At 56.9% G+C, this 22,530-nt stretch overlaps 1 protein-coding gene across 3 annotated transcripts in view; it reads left to right on the top strand.

The window, feature by feature from the left end:
- Window positions 1–22,530, top strand: part of CD82 (CD82 molecule) — a 46,783-nt gene that overhangs the window by 18,979 nt on the left and 5,274 nt on the right. Inside the window, exons 2-7 of one of the 3 annotated variants that reach the window (XM_036427004.2) lie at window positions 2,731–2,798; window positions 6,715–6,838; window positions 6,981–7,064; window positions 11,137–11,209; window positions 15,928–16,052; window positions 16,166–16,240. In XM_036427004.2, the coding sequence (XP_036282897.1) occupies window positions 7,002–7,064; window positions 11,137–11,209; window positions 15,928–16,052; window positions 16,166–16,240 (336 nt within the window). In that variant the 5' untranslated portion in view covers window positions 2,731–2,798; window positions 6,715–6,838; window positions 6,981–7,001. Of the gene's footprint in view, window positions 1–2,727; window positions 2,799–6,714; window positions 6,839–6,980; window positions 7,065–11,136; window positions 11,210–15,927; window positions 16,053–16,165; window positions 16,241–22,530 lie in introns of all 3 variants that reach the window. The other 2 variants (XM_036427003.2, XM_036427005.1) reach the window with 2 other exon arrangements.

A 22,530-nucleotide genomic window follows, 5' to 3' on the forward strand; every position in this document is an offset into this window, starting at 1 on the left:
GGCCCCTCCCCTGTGAAGGCAGAGGCCCTCCTTCCTGAGGCGGCTCAGCCCGGTCCTGTTTAACCTCACCCCCACCCCCTGCCTCAGAGCAGCGGCTGTCACCCTCTGGCCCGGAACCCCCCAGGCTGGGCACACATCTGGAGGCTGGTCAAGCCCCTCGGAGGGCTTTCAAACTGTTGGTGGAAACTAACTACTTCCGGAGACTCATCGTCATCCTCGTAATGGGTAGCATTTAGTTGACATTTACTGGGTGCCAGGCACTTTACAGATACTAATTCATGCACGTCTCATCTTAACCCATGATTAAGTCCATTTGATAGGTGGGAAAGCTGAGGCACCATGGTGAAATGGTTGCCCAAGGCCACACAGCTGGTAAAATGCAGCCGATTTGGCATTTCAGGGAGGAAGAGGAGGGGTGGGCTAGGGTGCCAGCATGGCCTGAGCCCTCCTGTGTGCTAGCCTGATAGCAGGTCACCGTCTCAGCAGTGTGGGTGGGCGGGTTTGGTATCCCCATTCGCTGATAAGGAGGTAGCTCTGCAGTGTCTCCCAGGCCCATGTGGCTGAGTTCAGTTCTGGTACCTTCCTCTGCCGAAGGCCCGGTGAGCTGGGACAGGGCCGCAGACGGAGGGAGAAGAGCTCTGCACCCAGGCTCGCCCAGGCCTCCGTCACGTGCTCAGCCCTGATTTCACTGTGTGGCCTGCAGGCTCCTCCTCCCTCCGGGCCCCTCTGAAAAATGCACTGATCTCAAAGGCCTTCGCCCGCAGAGCGGACATTGCTTTGGAGTTGGTGACTCAGGGGCATGTGCCTCCTGAGGAAGAAAGGATGGAGCAGAGGTGCCGGGAGCTTTGTGGGAATTTCCCCTGGCCAGGCTCTGCTGCACTGGGATCCCAGCCTGCCTGCATCCCACTCCCAGCAGAGGCACCAGGCCATGCTGGCCATGGGGCCTACGGCAGTGGGTCTCGCACGTTAGAGTCCCTGGGAAAGCTTTAAAAATCCTGATGCCGGGCTGTTCCCCGGACCAATGATATCAGCATCTCCCGGGCACCGGCCAGTCTCAGAGCTCCCAGGGTAATTCCTGTGTGCAGCCATGATTGAGGGCTTGCTCCACACGAAAGGGAGCCAAAAGGGGAAGTAAGCACCTCCTGGCTCTCCCTGCTTATGTCCCGCTGGCCAGGTGACAGCATCTGCCTGCCCCACTGTGTGCGTCTTTCTTGGGGGGGGGGGACAGTTCACAGCTTCCCTTGGCTTTTCTGACCCAAAGGAGATGAAAATCCCACTCTGTGGGAAGCAGCCCCCTCCCCACGAGCCAGCCACGTCATTTCTAAGGACAAGAAGCCTCCAGTTGCAGCGTCAATGTCGGTTTGTCTCATCTTCTCTAAGAAACCTTTCCTGACCTCTCCAGGCTGCCCTTGCCCCCGCTGTTTCCTTTCCTGCACTGTCCTAGGCTCTGGGGTATTGGGTGAATAAGACAGACCCAGTCCCTCCCCGTAAGGAGCCAGACTCTAACGGGGGCTGCAGACACAGTAGTGAACCAAGAGGACAAATGCAGTGAACAGGGCGTATGACAGGGCCATGTGTTAAAGCTACTGCTCTTATATAGTCACTAGGGGAGTTCCCCAAGATTTTGATGACTTGGTGGGTTAGGGATGGGGGGTGGACATTGCCATATTTTGGCTCCAATGTGCAGCTGGGGGTGAGGCCCAGTGAGTAGATTAGGTGTTCGGGGAAGGCCTGTGGGAGGAGGGAGCTCAGCCTACAAGGAGGTTCGGAGCCAGCCTGGGGTTTGCGGGGAGGAGTGGTCATGGGGGGGAGGAGTGGTCATGGGATACGAGGCCAGTCAAGGGCCTGCAGTGGACAAGGGCCTGCTCTACTGGAACAACAGGAAAGCGTGGCCTTTATGGCCTGAGGAATGAACGTGTGTGTGAGAAGGGGGAGGTGCTAAGGACAGAGGGGAGCAGGGGACACCAGGCAGGGCTCCGGGGGCCACATAGAGTAGGGGTGTTGAACTCAATCAGAGAAGGGGCCAAAATCTAAAATCCAGCCTAAATCGCGGGCCGAATGGTTTACTGAACAGTCATAAACTGTCATTGTGATGGAAACACAGCGGAGTGCAGTAATGACAGCGCGGTGCAGGCCACATTGCAAGGCCTGGCGGGACGGATTTGGCCCAAGGGCCTTGTGTTTGACACATGTGACATAGAGCATGGATGCTATAGCAAGCCTCTCGGATTCATCACCGTTGCAGGGCTGCAGGGTTGGGGATTGGCAAGATCTGGCCTACGTTTTGCAAAGCCCTTCCTGGGGTGTGGATAACAGGTGGGGAAGGGCAGGAGTGGGACCCGTGACCAGCCAGGGAACTGTACTGGTCCAGGGGGAGGTGAGGCGAGGGGCCGGGAGGGGCCCTGGATTGGGCTGTGGGAGGAGGGGAGGAGGCAGAGACCTGCCTGAGGCTCCCAGGTGTTCAGCTGGAGGATGGAAGGGCCATCTCATCCCCTCTGAACTCACGGTACTTAGAATCCTGGAGCACCCCACCCTCCACCCCCTCCAGGGACCTCGAGAGCTTACCAGGATGTGTTCCACATGGTGTGAAGGGCTATTAAGTGAACAATGGTTTTAAGTCAGCGATGTTTATAGCCAGTTGGAGTCCTTAAGAGCCTGAATTACGGTCACTCTTGGAGAGAACTGTTCCTTCCCAAACTCAGTGACAGCAAAACTTTTTGTTCTTTACAGGGATCTCCTAGGACTAGTATTCGGAGGAACTACTCCTAAAACACTGCTCTGGTCCTGCCATTCAACAGGTGAGGAGGGTGGGGTAGGCGTGAAGGGTGGAGGGTGGGAGTGGGGACAGTCGCCTGTGCTAGGTTTCCTACTGAGTGACCCATCAGAGCAGGCCTCAGCCTGTACCTCCTGACTCTGGACCTTGAGGTACAATGCTGCAGGCCCCACCCAGTGTCCCCAAGGCTAGGCGGGGAGATCCAAGTTCTGGGGTCAGGGTGGTCATGGGGGATGACCTCCTCAGCCAAGGGACAAACCAAACCTCCTCTTCTTCAAGTGCAGGGGCTCTGGGGAAAGCAAGGGAGCCTTGGGAATGGGTCTGACTTTCAGAGCTGGCCCTGGGTGCTCACCCTACACAACCCCCACTCATCCTGGGCGAGGACAAAAGAGGCCTGGAATATAGTCTCAGCTGACCCAGGGGCAGTGGGTCTCAACCCCTTTCAGGTGGCTGAGTACTTGAAAGTCCTGGTATTCAATGTGGAATTTCTTCTCTCTCCCCTTCACCTCTCCATCCATTCATTCCTTCATCCATCCCTCCTTTCTTCCATCCATCCATCCATCCATCCATCCATCCATCCATCCATCCCTCTATCCATTCCTCCATCTCTCCCTCCATCCTCCTAGCCCTCGATCCACCCATGCTCTAGTTGGCAACATTTTTCTAGGGGCCTACTTTGTTCTCATAAATAATACACAGTTTTTCCCCTCAAAGTACCACAACCCGTAGGGGAGATGGACAAGTGAGTGGAAAATTACTGGACAGCTTTCTGAGTTGGAATAGTAACCTCCATTTATTGAAAGCCTACCAGATACTTTACCCACATCGTCTGAGCAAATCTGCCAACTAGATTTCATTTCCCTCTTTTCCCAGATGAGTCAGATGAGGCTCAGAGAGGTAAATTTCTTTGTCAAAGGCACACAGCGAGGAGGTGATAGGATCCCATTCAAACCCAGGCAGTCTGATGCCAGAGCCTGTTCTGGGAACCATTCCAGCACCCAGAGCTACTGGAGCGGAGCAGAGAGGGAGCGCCCGGAACCAATGTGTGTTGGCTCTCGGGGAGGGGTGGCCATGGTTGTGGTGAGAGGACTGGCTGGAGTAAGAGGGCTCCTGGAGGGGGTGGATGTCTGAGGTGAGACTGAAGGATGAGTAGGAATTAATAATATATTAGCACAATAATTTCACTGTACAGACTGGTTTGGCATAAAATGACATATGTGGTCGATTTAAATGATAGATGCTTAGAAATGGTCGATTTACCTGCACCAAAGCCTAACATAAAATCAGTACCTTCTTCCTCCTACCGCTCACACAGCTGCCAGTGACGGTTCTGGAACTTCCCAAGTAAAACGTGCTTGTTTTGTTAAGACATCCTCATAGGAAAGCCTGGGCAGACCCTCCAGTGTTTACAGAAAGTGCATACAAGGAAGCATAACCCTGGGGAGAGGCTCTCTGTTTAATCTCATCTGCCAAGGAGACGCTCACCCTCACTTCTCCCAGAAGGCCCAGCATAGATGCTTAGCCAGCTCCGCTCACTGAGTCTGTGACCTCACTGTCTTCATAACAGGGGCTTCAGTTGGGAGCCCCATTCTACAGGTGAAGAGAATGAGGCCCCGGAAGTCCTTCCCTGTGGCCATGGATGGGCAGAGCCAGGGTTTGCGCCTTGTCCGGGGATCCTGTGTCACCATCATTGGCTCCCCTACACCAGGGACCGGCAAACATTTTCCATAAGGGGCCGGGCAGGAAATGTGTCGGGCCCTGTGGGCTGAGGGTTTGCTGAAGCTGTCCTGCCCCCACAGCGCCGTAGCAGCCTCTGACTAGACACACGAGAGGGTGTGACTGTGTGCCAGCCCACTTTATTTATGGACATCGGCATTTCATTGTCATGTGTCACAAATACTCTTCTTTTTATTTTCCCCCCACAACCATTTAAAACTGTAAAATCTATTCTTACTTTGTAAGCCATATAAACATGGGGGAGGGGTGGGGGCTGGGTTTGATCCCCCAGCCTGGCAGGCCACCCCCTGTCCTACCTTAGCCCTTATTCATATCTGTGAATGAGGACACTGAGGCTCAGACCCCTCAGCATGAGCAGGGGGAGCTAGAATGGAACCCCACGCCCTCTGATTCCAACTTTGGAGTCTCCTCGGGGCCTGATGGTGATGGTGGGCTCTCTAAAGTTGATGCCACACACCATCGGGGGAGACATGGGTGTGTTCCCAGCCTGCAGCTGACCACATGCCTGGGTTGCGGGCTTGATCCCTGACGTGGGGTGCGTAGGAGGCAGCTGATCAATGATTCTCTCAAATCATTGATGTTTCTAGCCCCCGCCCCGCCCCTTTTTCTCTCTCTGAAATCAGTGGAAAAGAAAAAACATTTTTTAAAAGCTGCTGGGAACACCTGGCCCGAGAAGAGGATGTGGGAGCCGGAAAGTGTACAGAGTCCCTTCCCAGGCTCCGAGGCTGCTGCCGTTGCCAAAGGGCTGTTTCCACACGTCTCCAGTTTCACAAGAACCCACTGGCCCGCCGCTCCCGCCTCTGGGCCCCTCCACGCCGGGACGTGGTTACTGAAAAGCTCTTCTGGTGAAATTCCGACTATTTCATCTCCCGGATGGCCGGCCGTTTGGCCGGGCCTGTGTCTGCCCGTGGGGCAGGCATCACGTGTCACTTACGGGGGGAAAAAACAGGCAGGCCAGCCGGTCCGGTCCCGGGAGGAGGGAGGAGAGAAAAGCACGCCTCCCTCCACAGGAGGACCTTCCTCCCTGGCTGTTTGTTCCCTGCAAGTGTCTGCAGAGCCTGCGGGGTGTCAGGCGCTGTGCTGGGAGGGGCCGAAGGAAAACAGTAGCTCTCCTGTATGCAGACCGTCCTCCCCGCAACCCCCTGGCCCCCCGCAGGCCTACTCTCAGATCTCTGTGTCTCCTGACATGGGGGTGGCCGGCCTGTTTTCTCCCCCCAGAGTCTGGGGCGGGGGGGGGGGGGCACGGTTGCTAAGGCTGGACTTCCATGGTTGCTAAGTCACTGCCCTCTTTCCACTTCTCAGACCCAAACCGTGGGCCCCTGTGGCTTGGAAGAGCCGTTTCGTCTAATTTCCCCATGGAGCACTCGAACCCCCCATTTTCTTGACTCAGACTGTGTTTCCATGGCGCTTGTGATGGGGCGCTCACCACCAGCCAGGCAGCCTTCTCCCTTCTTTCAGGGGCTTTGGTTCATGGGCCCAAATCTGACCCCTAGATAGGCAGCTGCTAAAGACAGGGATGTCAGGACACTGGACGGGGCCCTCCCCCATCCCTCTCCCCCGTCCCCTTCCCCCTCCCCCGTCTCTGGCTGGAATTGTGTAAAGCTGAAGCCGAGCTTCCACTTGGCAGGGATGATGGAAGATTGTAATTATGGCCAGAGCACATGAGGGACCTCCGCAGGAGATTCCCATGACTTAGGATGCCCTTCACCCTGCAAGGGCCTCCGGGCCCCTATTCTCTCTGCTCTGTGCCTGCCCCCCACCTCCACCCCCACCCCGCTCCTACTTTCATAGGGTGGTGGGAACGTGGTTGGCTCTGGTGCCTGCTTCCCTTACCCCCAGCCTGGCTCTAGCCCTGCAGCTGCCCTGGCCAGCTGTCCCAGCCCTGGCTGCCTGGCTCTGGTTCCGTCATTCCTGTGTTGTCTGGCCTGGGGGAGGGCACAGGGGCAGCCAGCTTGCAGCTTTCCCCTTCTGCCCTAGTCCTGCCCTGGCCTAGGGTCCTGAGTAAAGGGTCACAGCATGCTCAAGCATGGTTTGTGCTGTTCAGAAGCATGAGTGGTGTCTGAGGGGATCTGACAATGCGTGGAACAAGCCAGGGGTCTCTCACCCTCTGGGTGTCCAGCAGACACTCATTAACATTTTGGACTTCCAGGAGCCCATGTAGGCAAATCCCAAACCCTGAGATTCTCCATATAATTTTCCTCCAGGCCTGGCCCCAGTAGAGTGGCTGACTCAGACACTGACTGCCAAACATCTAACAGCTGAAACCACTCAGGACCATACCTCCCAGCTGTGTGGCTTTGATCAGTCATCTAACCTCTTGGGGCTTCACAGTGCCATAAAACGGGACATCACATTAGTACTACCTCCGTGGGTTGTTGTTAGATGGTCGGCGCCCACTAGCATTGGTTCCCTCTCCCTCCTGCCCCGCCCAGTCCCACCCTGCACTGACCTACCTGCCTCCTCTCTCCACAGGGAGCTCCAGGGCCGCAGGATGGGGTCAGCCTGTGTCAAAGTCATCAAATACTTCCTCTTCCTCTTCAACTTGCTCTTCTTTGTAAGTATGGCCAACAGGACTCTTGTCCCTGGTGCATCCCAGCCTGAGACCCTTCGGAGCTACCAGGCCTGGGACGGTGGTGGGGCGTGGTAGATGCAGGCTGAGGGCAGACCATTCCAAATGGAACCGGCTCCAGGTGGGCAGGAGATTCCTGGCATGCTCAGCTGGCTCCATGCAGAGCCCTGGACTCCTGGCCCAGCGTCCCCTTCTTCTGGAGCATCGAGGCCCGGTAGGGCTGCCAGGGCTGGAGCCTGGTGTTGGGGATGACAAATTCTTGTCATCAGGGAACTGTGTGTGAGGCGGTGTCTCTGGAACCCTTCTTGTCCCACCCTGACCACCACCTTCCTCTGCCACTCTGAGAACTTGCCTGTTACAGTGCTGGGTCTCAGCTGCCCTCACCACCGGCATTGTGCAGGATGTGCCCTGCGTCCCAGAGGGTGTGAGGAGGCTGGGCTCTGGGCCAGGGGGAGGCGCAGTTCCCTTCCCCCAGACCCATCCTGGCAGGCATCACTGGTCCCTGAGCCAGGGGACGCCCATATGTGAGCTCCGTGCACATCTGGACCTGGTTTTCCTGGGGCCTTGGTTCTCTTCGCTGGCCTGGCACCAACTGACTCCTCTGCCTTGGAGTTGCCAGGATGATGGTGTGTGTGTGTGAGAGAGAGTGTATGAGTGTGTGAGAGAAACAGTGTATGAGAGAAAGTGTATGAATGTGTGTGAGAAAGAGTGTATGAGGTTTGTATGTGAGTGAGTGTATGAGTAGGTGTGTGAGAGAGACAGTGTATGAGTGTGTGTGTGTGAGTGTATGAGTGTGAGAGAGTGTATGAGTAGGTGTATGAGAGAGAGAATATGAGTGTTTCTGTGTGAGAGTGTATGAGTAGGTGTGTGTGTAGAGAGTATATGAGTAGGAGTGTGTGTGTGTGTAAGGGAGAGAGAATGTGTGCACGACAATGCATGTATGAGTGTGTGTGAGAGAGTGTATGAGTAGGTGTGTGTGTGTTGAGAGTATATGAGTTATATGAGTAGAAATGTGTGTGTGAGTGAGGGAGAGAGAATGTGTGCACCACAACATATGTATGAGTATGTGTGATGGGGTGGAGGTGAGGGTGACCTAGAGGGGCCTTCACAGCCCAGACTGGAGCTGGAGGCTGCGGCCTCTCCCTGATGGTTCACCCCATGCTGTTAAAACCAGGCTCTGCAATAGGATGTTTCTTATGAACCAATTTTATTTTTAAAAGTTGTACACATGCGTGAACATTTTTAAGAGGAGAAAAAAATACCTCTGAATGTTAATGTTGGATTCCTAGGAATTTGGGGTTTATTCTTTATGCCTCTGAATTTTTCAAATTTTCTACAATAGATAGGAATTACTTGAGGTGGTGGTGGGGGGATTGCTTTATATTACAAGTTACCTAGGATTACGGAAAGTTTAGGAAGTAAAGATTCATTCTAAATTCCTCCTCATAACTTTAACTCAACACACAGATACTTCCAAGTGAATTCCTGGCATGTGTAAGCTCACACGTGTCACACATGTACATGCACATGCACATGGACCACCCTGGCTCCAGCCCCCTCCTCCCTCCTGAGAACCTCGCTGAGGCCTTCCACTGATGGCAACCAGGCCTGGAAGCCACCCAGGCAGGGCCTGGGCACCTGGGCTTCCCCAGCTTAGCAGTCCGGCCCTCCTGGCTGGCCCAGGTCCGTGGAAAGCAGCTGCCCCAGCAGCCGGAGCCAAGCCTGCCCTGGCAGGCAGGAGGCTCCCTGGTTTCTAGGGCCAGTGGGGGATGGGGTGGGAGTGCTGTGGCTCCATCCCTGGGCGCTCTAGGCACAGGAGAGAGGGGTCTACACTATATCCTAGATGGTGACGCTGCTTGAGGTTCAGGACGGTAGACCCCCTCTCCCCATGCCATAGGAGGGAGGGTAGAGACTTTGTGTGGAGAGGCCTGGGCTTGATGGTTTTGGCCGGCTGTCCTTTCCTGTTCTGCGAGGCAGCCCCATGCAGCAGCGCCTGGAAAATTCTCTCTGGCCAGAGCCTGGGGCTGCTCTTGGGGCTTGGCTCCCTCCCAGCTACTCCAGGGGGCTGTCGGGAGTCCGCTGTTAACTCCCTGCGTGCCTGGGCCAGACTGGACCCTCAGGAAGTGGGCGTGTGGTGGGGAGGGGAGAGGGAAAAGAGAGAGCGGGAGGCAGCAGTGTGTGCTTGCTGTTCGCTCATCCACCAGATGTGTATTTGCCACCTCTGTGTATTCGCACCCGGTGGGGGTGCCAGGTACCCACTAACCAGCAGAAGAGCCAGTCCTGGCTGGGGCTTACCTCCGGGCGGTGGTAAGACTTACTCAAATGGGTGAGGAACTCGCAGTTGGAGATTCTGGGAAGGAAGGATGCCGCCCTAGGAGAGCAGATGAGGCACGTGACCTCAGCCGGGCCGTCAGCAGAGCTTCCCGGAGTTCCGTGTGGCCAGGAAAGAGGGCAGCTGCTGCAGGGACCGAGGCCAGCGGGGAAGGGGACAGAGGCTGCCTCCCCAGGCCTCACCCGCGGGCTTCCGGGAGCGATCCTAATCTCTGTGTTATGCGCAGTGGGAAGCAGTTACGTGATTGGACTTGCGGTCTGGAAATATCGTTCTGGCTGCCGTGCAGGCTCACATGCACACGTGTACACGTGTACATTTTTGCCTACACCCTCCTGACCCCAGACTCCTCATCGTTGTCCCGTCAGTTGTTCTGATGTCAGAGAGCCCTGAGGCTGCTGGTGCGGGCTTCTGGGGAAGAATGCTGATTGTCTGGACCCCAGCTCCTGGAGAGCCCTGGCCAGGGGAGGGGGGGGGGAGATTCTGGCAAGGCTGGGGGAGGGGGGAACGGGTTACTGTGGGGTGTGTCCTGGGCCCCAGTCTTGGTTCTCAGAGAAAGGGGGTACATGGTGCCTCCCCCATTCTGGTCAGCCTCCTGGCCCGGCCTCCTTTCTGGCTGCAGCATGACCTGGTGGCTGACCTGCCATACCTGCCTGTCAGGCTGCAGTCATGGGACCTACCTGCAGAGGAACGGACAGGGCACTTCCCTTGGGTTTCTCCAGGAGAGCGAGGAGTTTAGCTGGGCAGCCCGGGATTTATATTTGCCCAGAGGGAATGTTCTGCCCTGCCTCTCATCCCTCTTTGGAGGGTGGCTCTCCCCACCCTGCCCTGCCCTCTGAGCACAGGCTCAGAGGTGGGTGAGACTGGGACTCCCTCATCCTTATGCGTTTGAGGTGACAGGAACAGATCTTGGGCCTCACTGGGGTGCTTGCCCAGCTGTGCTGCGAGGTTTGGTGTGGGGAGGGCTGGGATTCAGGAGTCTCTGGGAACCTAATTGCCAGGGTCTGTAAAGCCCGTCTCCTTCCTCCTAGTAAGCTGTGCAGTCTGAGGCACCCCCACTCCTTGTTAAAAGGAAAAATCGGCCCTGGCTGGTGTGGCTCAGTTCGTTGGGCATCGTCCCATGCACCGAAAGGTTGCTGGTTCGATTCCAGCAGGTCAGGGCACGTGCCCGGGTTGCTGACTCAATCCCTGGTAGGGCATTGCAAAAGGAGGAAGCTGATGGATTTTTCTCTCTCACATCAATGTCTCTCTTCCTCTCTCCCTTTCTCTTTCTAAAAATCAATAGAAGTATTATATTTTTTTAAAGGGAAAAATCAGTAATACAGAGACAGTTTTTATTTAGAAGTCATTTTGTTCATCGTGGATTTTTTTTTTTTTGCATTAATTTTGTTTTTTTAAATAGTTGCTGTAAACTCTTGTTTATCTTGGTGAGTCTTTTGGCATCTCCTTAATTTTTAACACCTGAAGCAAATGCCCCGTTCGCCTTCCTCAGGATCCCAGCTCTGGTCTTCAGTGACACATGGTCCTGCTGTTTGGATTGCTGGGGTTCACTGAGGCTTGGGGTTCGGGGCCTGAGGCCACTTTGACATCCTGGGTTGGGCAAGGATGGTGGTGGCTCCCCTGGATCTCCTTGGCCTGGGCTGCAGGGACAGCTGGGCAGGGTTCTCTTCCCTACCTACTCTCAGTCCCCCTGTTAACCTCCCCCCCCCCCCCATTTTCTTCCTCCAGATCCTGGGCGGAGTAATCCTGGGCTTCGGGGTGTGGATCCTGGCCGACAGGAGCAGTTTCATCTCTGTCCTGCGTAAGGATCCCTGCTTCCCTCCCCTGCCCTGCCAGCCCTGAGGGGAGGGCCGGGCGCAGGCAGGGCTGGCCCTCAAGGACTCCAGCTCCAAGGCCGCTGTCACTTTCCCAGCTGACCTCTGGCCCTGCCCAGCCCGGCCGCGGACTGCTGCTGCGGGGGTTCCGGGAGGAATTTTCTCTCCCTCCCCAGACAAAGCGCTGTTGTCTGGAGAACACTGCGGGGTGGGGAGGCTTGTTCTCCCATCCTGGCCCCTTCCCTCCGCCCTGACCTGAGAAAGCCTCCATTGGCCGTTCAGCAATGTGTGGGCAGCCATCCTGCCCCTTCCCAGCTCAGAGAGACGGAGGAAAGCCAGGAGTGGCAGTTTGTCGGGTGCTGATGAGGTGCCTGCCATATGCCTGGCACTGCCCAAGTGGGCACGTGCACTGAGGAGGAAGGCACCAGATACCACTTCTGTTGTTCGTGCTCACAGGTCTAAGCACGTTGCATACATCTATTGTCTTCATCCCACAACAGCTCTGCGAGGTGGGAACTGCGCTCTCCCTGCCTCACAAAGGAAGAAATGAGGTCCGAAGGACTCCCGCCCCTTGCTCAGGTTCACCCAGCTTATGACGGACAGGTGCGGGCGTGAGCTCAGAGAGCGCTTTGGTCCTAAATGCTGCACAGGGTGAGAGAGAGCCACAACACAGAAGGCCCTCCTCCCACTATGTAGAAGCAGGAAGAAAGACGCCCAACACGATAAGAGCCATCCCCAGTCTCCTCGCAGCCTCCTCCAGGAAGCCCACCAGGCTTGCTGCACTGACCTCTCCTGGACGCCCGTGGTGAGCGGGAAGCCGAGCACATGGCCCCAAGTAGCCCAGTGATGCCACTCCCATCGGCGAGTGTGTCGTCCTTGGCTCACTTCCCCTCCCGGCAGCTGCGGAGGTAGCAGGATTGTCGTGGGACTCGGGCCCACGACAGCTGCTCGATTTGAATAAAGCAGAACCGGGCTGGGATGGGTGATGGAGGGGCACACCTGTCACCGTGGCCCCAGGGGGCTAGGCCCTCGCCCCTCCAGCCACATCAGATGCGACCTGGGGCTGTCAGTCTTTCCTCCTCCTGGGGGGCAGCGGATTGTTCCCCTATTCTGGGGGGAGGGTCCTGGTTTCCTGTCTCAGCCGGGTGCTCACACTCCCGTGCCCTCCCAAGAGGGGACCTATCCTCCTTGTCCTTGACTAAGCCCAGGCTCACTACTTCCTGGGCCATGGCCCACACCCAGTAGGCACCGTGCCACAGGGCAGAGTCCTGAGGCCCAGCCCACCCACCGCCTTTCTGCCCTCTGCACCCCGCCCCGGGGCTCCAGGGACTGCCCGCTACTCCTCCCCTCCACCGCCTCCTGCTTCCTCCCTGTTCAAGTCTGAGAATCTCAAGCTGGCCAGACTTCAGAGGCCCCTGGATGCACACTGTGTGTCTTACCAATGCCAGGCCTGGAGCCGCCCCGAGGGTGTGAGTGGGGCCTGGAGCACCGTGGTTTTTTACAAAGCTCCCCGGGTGGTTCCCCAGGCAGCCAGGGGAGTGAAGCTTGGTAAGGGGAAAAACGACTTGCAAAGTCACATCGCAAGCAAGGATAGGGAGCTGGGAACCCAGGGCTCCTGCCCTACTATGTGCAGGCTGTGTGAATCCTCATCGAATCCTCCCCACATTACTACCCACGTTTCACAGTGGAGGACGCTGAGCCCAGGGAGGGCAGTAACTTATCTGAGGGCACACGGCCAGAAGGGGGAGAGCCAGGACGTAAGCCCAGGTGGCACGGCTCCCGAGCCCCCCCACTTCCGAACCCCCAAAGTTCTGCGGACGCCACGGGATCACAGGGCTCACACAGTGAGCGGGAGCAAGCTCAGGGGTAAGAGTGCAGGTTCCGGATACAGGCTCCGCTGGTTCCCATCCCTGCTCTGCTGCCTGTGAGCTCTGGGGTCGTCCCAGGGACATGACCTCACCTCTCTGTGCCTCTTTGTCTGTAAAACAGAAGCAATAGAATGTACCTCGTTAGGTGATTGTGAGAAGGTAAATGAGTTCATATTCAAAAAGAGTTCAGAAATCTAAGTGTTTGGTAAAGATTAATATTTATAACAATTATTACATTATTTCTAATAATTGTAATTGTTAAAGAATAGCATTAGTAATGCCATCTAATCCTTATAGGATTCTTAGGAGGCAGGACTTTGTTCCCTTTCACAGAGAAAGAAATAGAGGTCAGGGAAATGGGTGCAGACCGGACAGCCTGGTGTCTGCATTTCTGATGCGATTCCATAAGGACCCGCTCCATCAGGGAAGTGCCAGCCAAGTGCCCCGACGCTGTGGGCAGCAGAGCTGGGATTAGAGCTTCCTCCTTGTGGTCCCTTTCGGTTTGGCCACATCCCTCGCCCTCGCTGGTACTTGCTTGGCCCAGAAAGATCAAGGTGTTTCTGCCACCCAGCGGATGGGTCTCCCTGGAATAGTCACGGGTCCCCTCCTCAGCCAGCGGCTCAGATAGGGGCCGGCCTGAGGCCTGGGTGAGGAGAGGAACTGGTCTTGACGAAATGTCCTGAGAAACCAGGACCCCGAGGCTCTTCTGCCTCCCAGGGGCGGAGCCTGAGTTGGATCTCAGCCCTGGGCCTGGCCACCTTGGCCTGCTGCCTCTCAGCCTCTCTGGGCCTCGGGCACGGGCACGTAGGGATCAATCAGGATGTGAGCCCACCCCCGCGGGCTGTGGAGGAAGTGAAGCAGGACGATGGATAAAGGGCCTTGCTGGGGCTGCCCACACCATCAGCGCCAGCTCCTTTGTTCCAGGAGCCGTGGCTGGGAGGATCTGCCGGAACCCAAGCCCAGGAAGTGCAGGAAAAGTGAGATCTGTGGGCTCCTGCTGCTCATGGAGATTGCCCAGGGCCAGGGCGGTGAGGGCCTGGAACCAAAGGAAGCCCCACCCTCACCCAGCAGGACCTGTGCGGAGCCAGACAGAGGCAGCCCTGCCCTGGCACCCTGAGAGTGGGGTGGGTGGGCCAGGCTCTTCCTGAGTTCCAGAACATTCTGTCTGCCACCAGGAAGTGGAGCTGGATCAGGCCCTCCTCCCACCCACACTCCAGGGGTGTGGTTATTCCTTAAGAGCGCTAAGCCCCTCGGTGGCCTCTCAGGCCCCCCAGGGGCAGGACTGTGTTCTCCCTGGGCCAGCCCCGACGGTGCCCCCACCCTGTGGAAGCACATCGAACATGCAGACTCCAGCAGTCTTGTGCTGCACCCAGAAATCCGAATTCATATCCCTAGGAAGTTCCTCCGATCGCTAGTGTGGTCTCCAGCCTCTGCTCCCGGCTGCCTCCTGGGAGTGAGCCCTCAGCCCCTGCCTGTGGGGGCACATTTGCCCTGGCCTCCTGGTGTGTCCCAGCCTCAGGCTAGTGGGTACCCCACGCCTACAGGCCAGAGGTGGACATGCGCTCTGCCCTGGGTGACCTGTTGGGCTTCTTGGGAAATGCCGGTCCTATGCCTGCACAGAACTGCCCATCTCCACTCACAGGGGCGGGCTCTGTCTGCCCATGGCCCTGGGGAGGGACTCTTGCCATTGCCTGTCACACTGCCCTGTCACTCATGCTGGTCCATTCTTTCTCCACTTCTTTCCATTCTTCAAATACATCAAGCTTACTCCTTCCTCAGGCCTTTGCACCTGCTGTTCCCTCTGCCTGGAATGCTTTGCTCCTCATTTGAGGTCTTCACTCGACTGACCTCTCCTTTCCGGTCTCAGCTCCGATGTCACCTGCTCAGTCCAGCCTTCCCCACCCTGCAACCCACTCCCTGCTCCATGGTTCTCTGCTTTACCCGGCTTAGCACCTCCATGGCCCTTTATGCAGCCAGATTATATTGTTTTCTTGTTGTCTCTCCCCCCCCCCCCCCCTCCCCGTCCCACATAATGTTAGCTCCTGGGATTGGGAACCTCTGCCGTCTGACTCTGCATCCCCAGCAGCCAGCACAGTGTCTGGCAGGTGGTGAGCACCTGGCCAACATTTGAATGAATGAACGAACGCCACACCTGTGCCAGGACACGTGCCCCGGGCACTGGTGGAAAGAGCGGCCTCGGAAGTCCGCACGTTTCCAAACCCCAGTCTGTTGTGTGCTGGTGCCGCTCTCAGCCAGGCCCGGGGCTGAGATCCCAACTGAGCCTCCGTTCCCTCAGCTGGAAGTGGCTGTGCCGAGTTAGGTCAGAGTTGGAGGTGGCCTGCGCGAAGCCCCGGAGGCACAGGGCGTGGGCAGGAGAGGCTGGTGTTTGTTTATGGATGAGGAGGCAGGCAGGCAGCGGTGTCTGTCGCCCCATCAGGACCTGCCAGTCCGTGGTTCGTTAATCCAGCAGCTGTCCACCCATCCTTTTGCTGTGCCAGACACGGCTTGGTATCTGTGGGTTCAGCAGGAGCCAACCGAGTCCCCGCCCTCCAGCAGCTCTCATCCTCGTGGGACGGCAGACTGGAAGGAGCAAGAGAGATTAGTTAAAGGTCGTCTCCTCGCTCCTGGACGGTGCTGAGGAGATCGAGCAAAGCAGGGATGGTGGCGAGGATAGACGGGGGGGAGGCACATCCAGGCAGCTTCCCGAGGGGGCGAGGAGCAGGTTCCTTGCTGGGAAGCTGACCCAGCACCCCGACCTCTGGGCCCTGCCCCTGATTCTGTACTTCCTGAGAGCAAGACATCCAGGCTGATGCGACACCCTCCTTTCCATCCCCCAGAGGCTTCCTCCCCGTCGCTCAACGTGGGCGCCTACATCTTCATCGGCGTGGGGGCCGTCACCATGATCATGGGCTTCCTGGGCTGCGTGGGCGCGGTGAACGAGGTCCGCTGCCTGCTGGGGCTGGTGAGTGCACCCCTTCCGCCTGCCCTGTCCTGAGCCCACCAGGCCCGGCCTGGGTGGGGAGCTCCTGAGGGGGGGACCAGGTCCTAGCTAACCTGCCTGCTCTGTGTCCCCAGTACTTCGCCTTCCTCCTCCTGATCCTCATCGCCCAGGTGGCTGCCGGCGTCCTCTTCTATTTCAACATGGACAAGGTACGCACCCCTCCCTCCGTCCCCAGCCAGCATCGGACGGCCGTGTGTGTGTGTGTGTGTGTGTGTGTGTGTGTGTGTGTGTGAGGGAGGGGGGTAGGCCCGGGGGTTGGGGTAGACTAGGAGCCTCAGCTGGCCCAGAAGATCCCAGTGGGTGCAGGCAGCCTCCCTGTGGTTACACCCTCGGACCCTTAGCCTGGAAGGCGGGGTCTGTGGGCAGAGTCCCTCTTGGGCCAGGACCCTCCTCCGCCCCACCTCGTTCTAGGCCTTAGCCTCTGTGCGCAAGCCGCTTGCCTGCCTCTCGCTGCTCGTTTCACCCTCTGTAAACGGGGGGACAAGAATGAAATCTAACGCTTTGGGTTGCTGGGAGGGTTCAGTAAGTTATGTGAGTGCTTGGTGTGGTAAGGACTCCATAAACGTTTCCATTGATGTGAAGGCTCCTTAGCAACTGTGAAACCCATGACCCCACAGAGGAGGCCCGGGGAGGAGACTGTCCGTAAAAGCACCGGCCCCGCGTCAGAGGGGAGGTGCGCAGCTTTGAGGAAGAAAGAGCTTGAGACTTACCGGGCTTCAGCTCTAAGGGCGCCGGTGGACGTAGCCAGCAGTCACGTGTGGAAGCTCAGGGACCGTGGTCCTGGCTGTCTCTTCAGCATCCTCATCGTGACGGCTTTTCCACAGCATGCCACTCGCCTTGTGGTCCCAATGTGGCTGCCCTGGCCCCATCTTGTGCTGCTGTGACCAGATCCAGGGAAGAAGAACGAGGCCCCTAAAAATGTGCCCCAGACTGCGTTACCAAGGCAGCCTGGCTTTCAGGGTGGCTAAGAGTATATTGGGCTTTCTGACCCCAAAGATAGGTACACAAGGAGCCAGGAGTGGCTGCTGGGTGAGCCAGCCAATGGTAGTGATCACCATTACTTAAGGAACACCTACTGTGTGCACATGGTAACTTCTAGAAGCTTTACACACACAGTGTCTCCTCACAGCAGCTCTGTTACCATAAGTGTTGCGTTGTCAGACAGGGAAGCAGATGCTCAGAGAGACGAATAGCAGGAGCAACATCAGCAGTAGTCACCGTGGCCTCCACCATCCCTCCATTGGGTCAGCGCAAACCAATGCTGGGCCCGTGTTGGCCACTTTGCATTCATTCTTTCACTGATCTCCACCACGCTCTCCCAAGTGTGAGAATCCCATCCTACAGGTGAGGGCATAGGGCACCCAGCAGGTCAATGGCCAGAGCAGGGAGAGCTCAGGCTCCCGGGCTGCAGGAGGAGTTGAGGGGGCCCAGCCGGGCCGGGGCCTGCCTTCCTCCAGGGCTACAGTTCTGGTTCACTGAGCAGGTGCAGAGCCGGCAGCCACGTGGGCTCCTGCATCTTACCATTGGAAGGTCAAGTTACCTCCACTCCCTCTCAGAAGGAAGCTGAGAAAACATGACACCATCCACAGGTAGCACTAGAACATGCCTGGAACTGCATGCTGTGTTCACTTGCTGCATTTAATATCCGATCCTCACAGAAATTCCCTGGGATCATAGATGGGAAAACCCTCATGTTCACATATGGAGGCTGAGGCACAGAGAGGTGAAGCAACTTGGCCAAAAGTCACACAGCTAGTAAATGGCAGAGCCGAGATTCAAACCCCAACAACCTGGCTTCTGGGTCCCCGTGGGTGAAGTTTTTCCCTGCGGTGGTTCCTATGTGAATCTGCTTTACTTATAATATTTACAATCCACACCCAGCCTGCTTCCCAGGAGTACTGGCCCTGACTTCCTACCGAAAACCACACAGGAGAGATCAGAATGCACACTGAGAAAGAGAGAAAGAGAGAGAGAGAGGGGGGGGGGAGACCACTGTTCCTGAAGCCATGGGATAAGGTTCTCATGTCACTGAGGGCTGACTGGGACACTGAGCTTCCTGGCAGTCAAGGCAAAAAAGGGAAAGAGTCTCCATAGATGAAAGGAAGCTTGTTTGGCCATCATCCAGGAAGCAAATGCTTAGGGCAGGGACTGTCCTTTTCCAGGGACAGAGTTTTAGGATCAGTCCCTGGGGCTTTTCTGGGATTCAGTCAGCCACATATTATCATCAGGTTAGATCAGAACTGGGCTACCAGGAGGTGGTTCCTATGACTCAGAAGCTAGTCAGCTCTGCAGGGTGTCAGGGCAGTCCACCTTCTCACCCCTGTGTGTTTCCCCATTTCTCAGTCATAACGGTGGTGCCCATCTGCGGGCACCAACCACACACCAGGAGCTGCCTTCATAACTTGACACACGTCACAGTTTTGCAAGCATTTTCCACCTTAGGAAACTGAGGCCCAGAAAAGCAAAGTGACTTTTGGTCCAGGCACCCGCAGGTTGGAGGTGTCAGAGTGGAGATTTCCCTCCACTTCCTGTGCCTCGAGGCCCACGCCTCCCCCTGCACCATGCCGCCTGCCCACAGGATGGTACAGTCTCTCTGCTTGGCTGATGCCCAGGAGCTACACCTCCGAGGTGTCCCCAGTTCCAGAGCAGGGCTGGGGGGGAAGATCGCCCCTCCTGACTCCAGGCTAGACTCTGTCCCCTTCTTTTTTTTCTTTTTTATTAAGCTATTATATGTGTACATATCTTACCATTGCCCCCTCCCCCCCAATCTGTCCCCTTCTTTGCCTCCTTCACCACCACTCCCAGGCTCGATGCCCCTCTCTCCTGGTCCCAGCCCCCTCCCCTCGACCCACCTCCTCTCTGGAAGGCAAGGGAAATTTTCTGGCTTTTCTGGGGAAGTTCTGGCGCCACCCTATCGCCCAAGTTGGAATGAATGATTTATTTTTTCTTTCCCAACACATTGTAAATCCCAGCTAAAGACTAAACATGCCCTTGATGGTGTTTATTCCTGCAGATGAGGCCCAGCTGAGGGCGGGGGGGGGGTCTGGGGGAGGCTGAAGGAAAGGCCTGTTCCATGGCAGGGGGCTTCTCCCCCCTCTCCAGGCCCCCTGGGCAGGTGAGAGGGAAGGAGCCCTGGACTGCCATCTGTCTTTCCTGCCTCTCGTTTCCAGGGCAGAGCCGAGGGCAGCTGGGTCCTTGGACAAGTCATGTGGGCTCTCCGGCCTTGGGTTCCTCGATTATAAATCAGGAATAAACCTGCCTGGTCCCCACCCTCACACCCACCCCTGCCCAGGTGCACCGACTGCAACGCGTTTGTAAAACACAGAGAGGTGGCCCAGTCTGACTCCAGAGTCACCACCCATGTTGGAACCTCTGCGCTTTACTTAGCCTCTCTGGGCCTCGGTTGCCTTGTGTGTCAAATGGCAATAAGCAATTGTCTGCAATTCTAAAACCCCAAACCATTTTGAAATCGCTCTCCCCCCGGAAAAAAAAAAAAAAAAAAAAAATTGCAGCTCATTTGGTGGCACAATGGACCTGAACCGAAGCGGGGTTCTTTGTGGCCTTTGTGTACCCCATTCAGGTGTCCCCCAGGAAATGGGAATGGGAGAGACTTTGGGGTGTGACACAGCCTGATCCCTCTGTGAGACTTGGGAGGGTCTCAATGCCGGAGCACATGGGCCCCAAGAGCCACCTTCTAGGCCATGACGAAGGTGAAGGGCGCTGACATGGGGGAGGGGCTCCGTGTGGTGCTGGCCCTGAGCAGATGTTTGCTGGCATCATTGCAAGTGTTATTGCTGCTGTCACCATTATTAACTTCATTGATGCCTAGTAAGGGATCAATAAATGACAGCTGTTCCTGTGGTTGGTATCCATATTAATATCAGCAAGGACTGTGGTACCGGAAGTGCGGGGTTGAGATTCCCCTGGCTGCTTCCTCGCCTGACTGTTTATCCAGCCTCCATTGAGTGGGCAAAGGGCAGGTCTGGGATCCTGGGATCCTGGGTGGTAGGGTGGGCTCTGCCACTGGTTGCTGTGTGTGTTTAGACAGGTTCCCCAGCCTCTCTGAGCCTCCGGGGACCTGACAGTCTGGGGTTCTGACGTGTTCCCTGCAGGCAGTGGAGGGTGGGAGGTCAGGAGGAAGGAAGTGGGCTGATAGTGCCGCCTATGACGTGTTGGGCATCAGGCTGACTGCACTCACGCAGGGCACACTTCCGACCTGCCCAGCAGCCTGCACCGATGCCGTTGTTATATCAAGGGCTCAGGAGAAGGCCTGGGGGATGAGAGCTTGACAGGGGAGGGGCTCACATGGTCTGAGTGGGAGCCGGAGGTGAGGGGTCAGGACACTGTCTGAGCCAACTGCCCTGGCGTCCTCAGAGAGTGTGGTCAGCAGAGTTGTGCTCCTTCCTTCTCTCTCCCCAAGGTGGGGGGGCGGGGGTGGGGAGGGAGGAGGCCTGCCAGGCACATTGAGGGGTGCTGCCCCTTAAGGAAAGGAGCTGTTATTTCACAGGGAGAATGGGTGCAGGGCAGTCAGGAACCAGAGGCAGCCTGTGGAGGCGAAGCGAGATGGTGAGCATCCTCTCACTCTATCTCCCTGCCCCTCCTTGTCTCAGGAGCCGCCTGGTTGCCAGGGTGACCTCCCTGGGCTCCCAACACAGCCTTGGGATTGGGATCCCCAGACATCAGCTGCCAGCTGAACCAGCCCCTGCAGCCGTGGGCCCTGTGGCTCGGCCGTGGCCTTCAGCCACCTTCTGGGCTGGAGGATGATGTGGTGTTTCCACGGAAACCACCCCGTGTCAGTGGAAAGCACGCAGTTCCCACCACCTTCTCGTTTCAGGAGGGCCTGAAACAGGGAAGTCCAGGCCGCTGTGGCAACCACACTGGGGTGTAAATAGAGCCTGGGCCAGTGGGGGAAGGCCATGAGAGGATGTGGGAGAGGTGGCTCTCCAAACAAATGCCTCTGGGGAACCCCCTTCTTTCCACACCCCAGAGATAACCCGTTCCGTGGGGCAGAGGTGGGGAACAGAGATGGTAGGGGCAGAAAGATAGAAGATCTGCAGGTGGACAGCCCCAGCTATGTGGCAGAGGCCAACCACTGGGCTTCTCTGGGCCCTTCTTAATTGTGCTATGAGCCACTTCAAGGAATAGCCATGTGGTTAAAATGCCAGGAGAGCCGAATGGGAAAAAGCTTGGGATTTTTAATCAGTTCAAACCTCAGCTTTTGTACTTGTTGGCTGTGTGACTTTGAGCAAGTTAACGAACCTCTCTGAGCCTCCTTTTCTGCATCTCTAAAATAGGGAGCAAGGTTAGTACCCAGATCACAGGTCTGCTCTGTGGATTGAAGTGAGATGCCGCACAAAAAGTGCTTAGCTCAGTACTGGTGCAAAGCAAGCCTTTGGTCCACGTTAGCCATGGGGCTTGTTGTTACTGACCGGAAAGCGTGGTGAACTATAGCGAGCTCTGGGGAGTAAGCAAGACGCGACATGCAAAGCGTTTTACCGAGAGGGAGGGGGCAGAGCGAGTCCCTCGGGCTGGTTTCCCCAGGTTCGTGAAGGAGGCCCAGGAGCCAGGCCGCAGGTCCATCCGGAGGATGTGGTTTCTCTGAACACAGCAGGCGAGGCTGCCTGCGGGGCGCTGGCGGAAGTCCCACGCGCAGGATTCGGAGCCAGGCTGTGAAAGCCCCTGCCTGGAAGCACCTGTCCCCGCTCCCTCACCCCCTTTTCTCAGGGACTGACGGGCAGTTGTGCGGCTGTCCTCGGGGCCCCTTGCCTGTGCATGCTGAGCCGGGCCTTGGCAAGGTCCACGGGAGAGGCCCGGTAGGGCCAGGCCAGGGCTGGCTCCGGGGCCCCGTCCCACATGGGGCCGTTCTAGTCACTGGGGAAAGTCCTGTGCTCAGCCGTCTGGGCTGGCTTCTCTTTGCTTCCCTTCGCTCAGCTGCCTCGTTCCTGAAAAGCTGCTGTAGTGAGGTTCTCGGTTCAGGATCCCTGTGAGAGGCCTTTGGGGTGAATTCTTTTGATCCTGCACTCCTCATCTGCCTTATTTGTAAATCAGTGCTTCTCTGTGCGTTTAGTGAAAAGCGGGTGTGCTTTTCTCTTCTTCACTGTGGGCCTCTGAATTCCTGAGCATGGCAACCAGCACTGCCAGGATGTGGATTCTGTGGGGCCCAGGGCAGGCGTGAAGGTAGACAGGTTGCATGCATGAGGACAGCGGGTGCGTGCAGATAGAGGTGGTTACGAGGACTGTGGGTGAGTGCATGAGGACTTTGGGGTGCGTGCAGATAGCAGCGGTTCTGCACATGTTCCTTATTGTGGACGCAGCACACCTACTCTGGCCGGGCTCACAGACACAATTCCTGCTCCCACAGAGCTGACGTTCTCAGTGGGGAGAAGTGGGGCTGATAAATCCTGGAAACAAATGATCACGTCATGACGATGTTATGGAG

The sequence above is a fragment of the Pipistrellus kuhlii genome, unplaced genomic scaffold (assembly GCF_014108245.1).
Source record: "Pipistrellus kuhlii isolate mPipKuh1 unplaced genomic scaffold, mPipKuh1.p scaffold_m20_p_9, whole genome shotgun sequence".
Classification (NCBI taxonomy): domain Eukaryota; kingdom Metazoa; phylum Chordata; class Mammalia; order Chiroptera; family Vespertilionidae; genus Pipistrellus; species Pipistrellus kuhlii.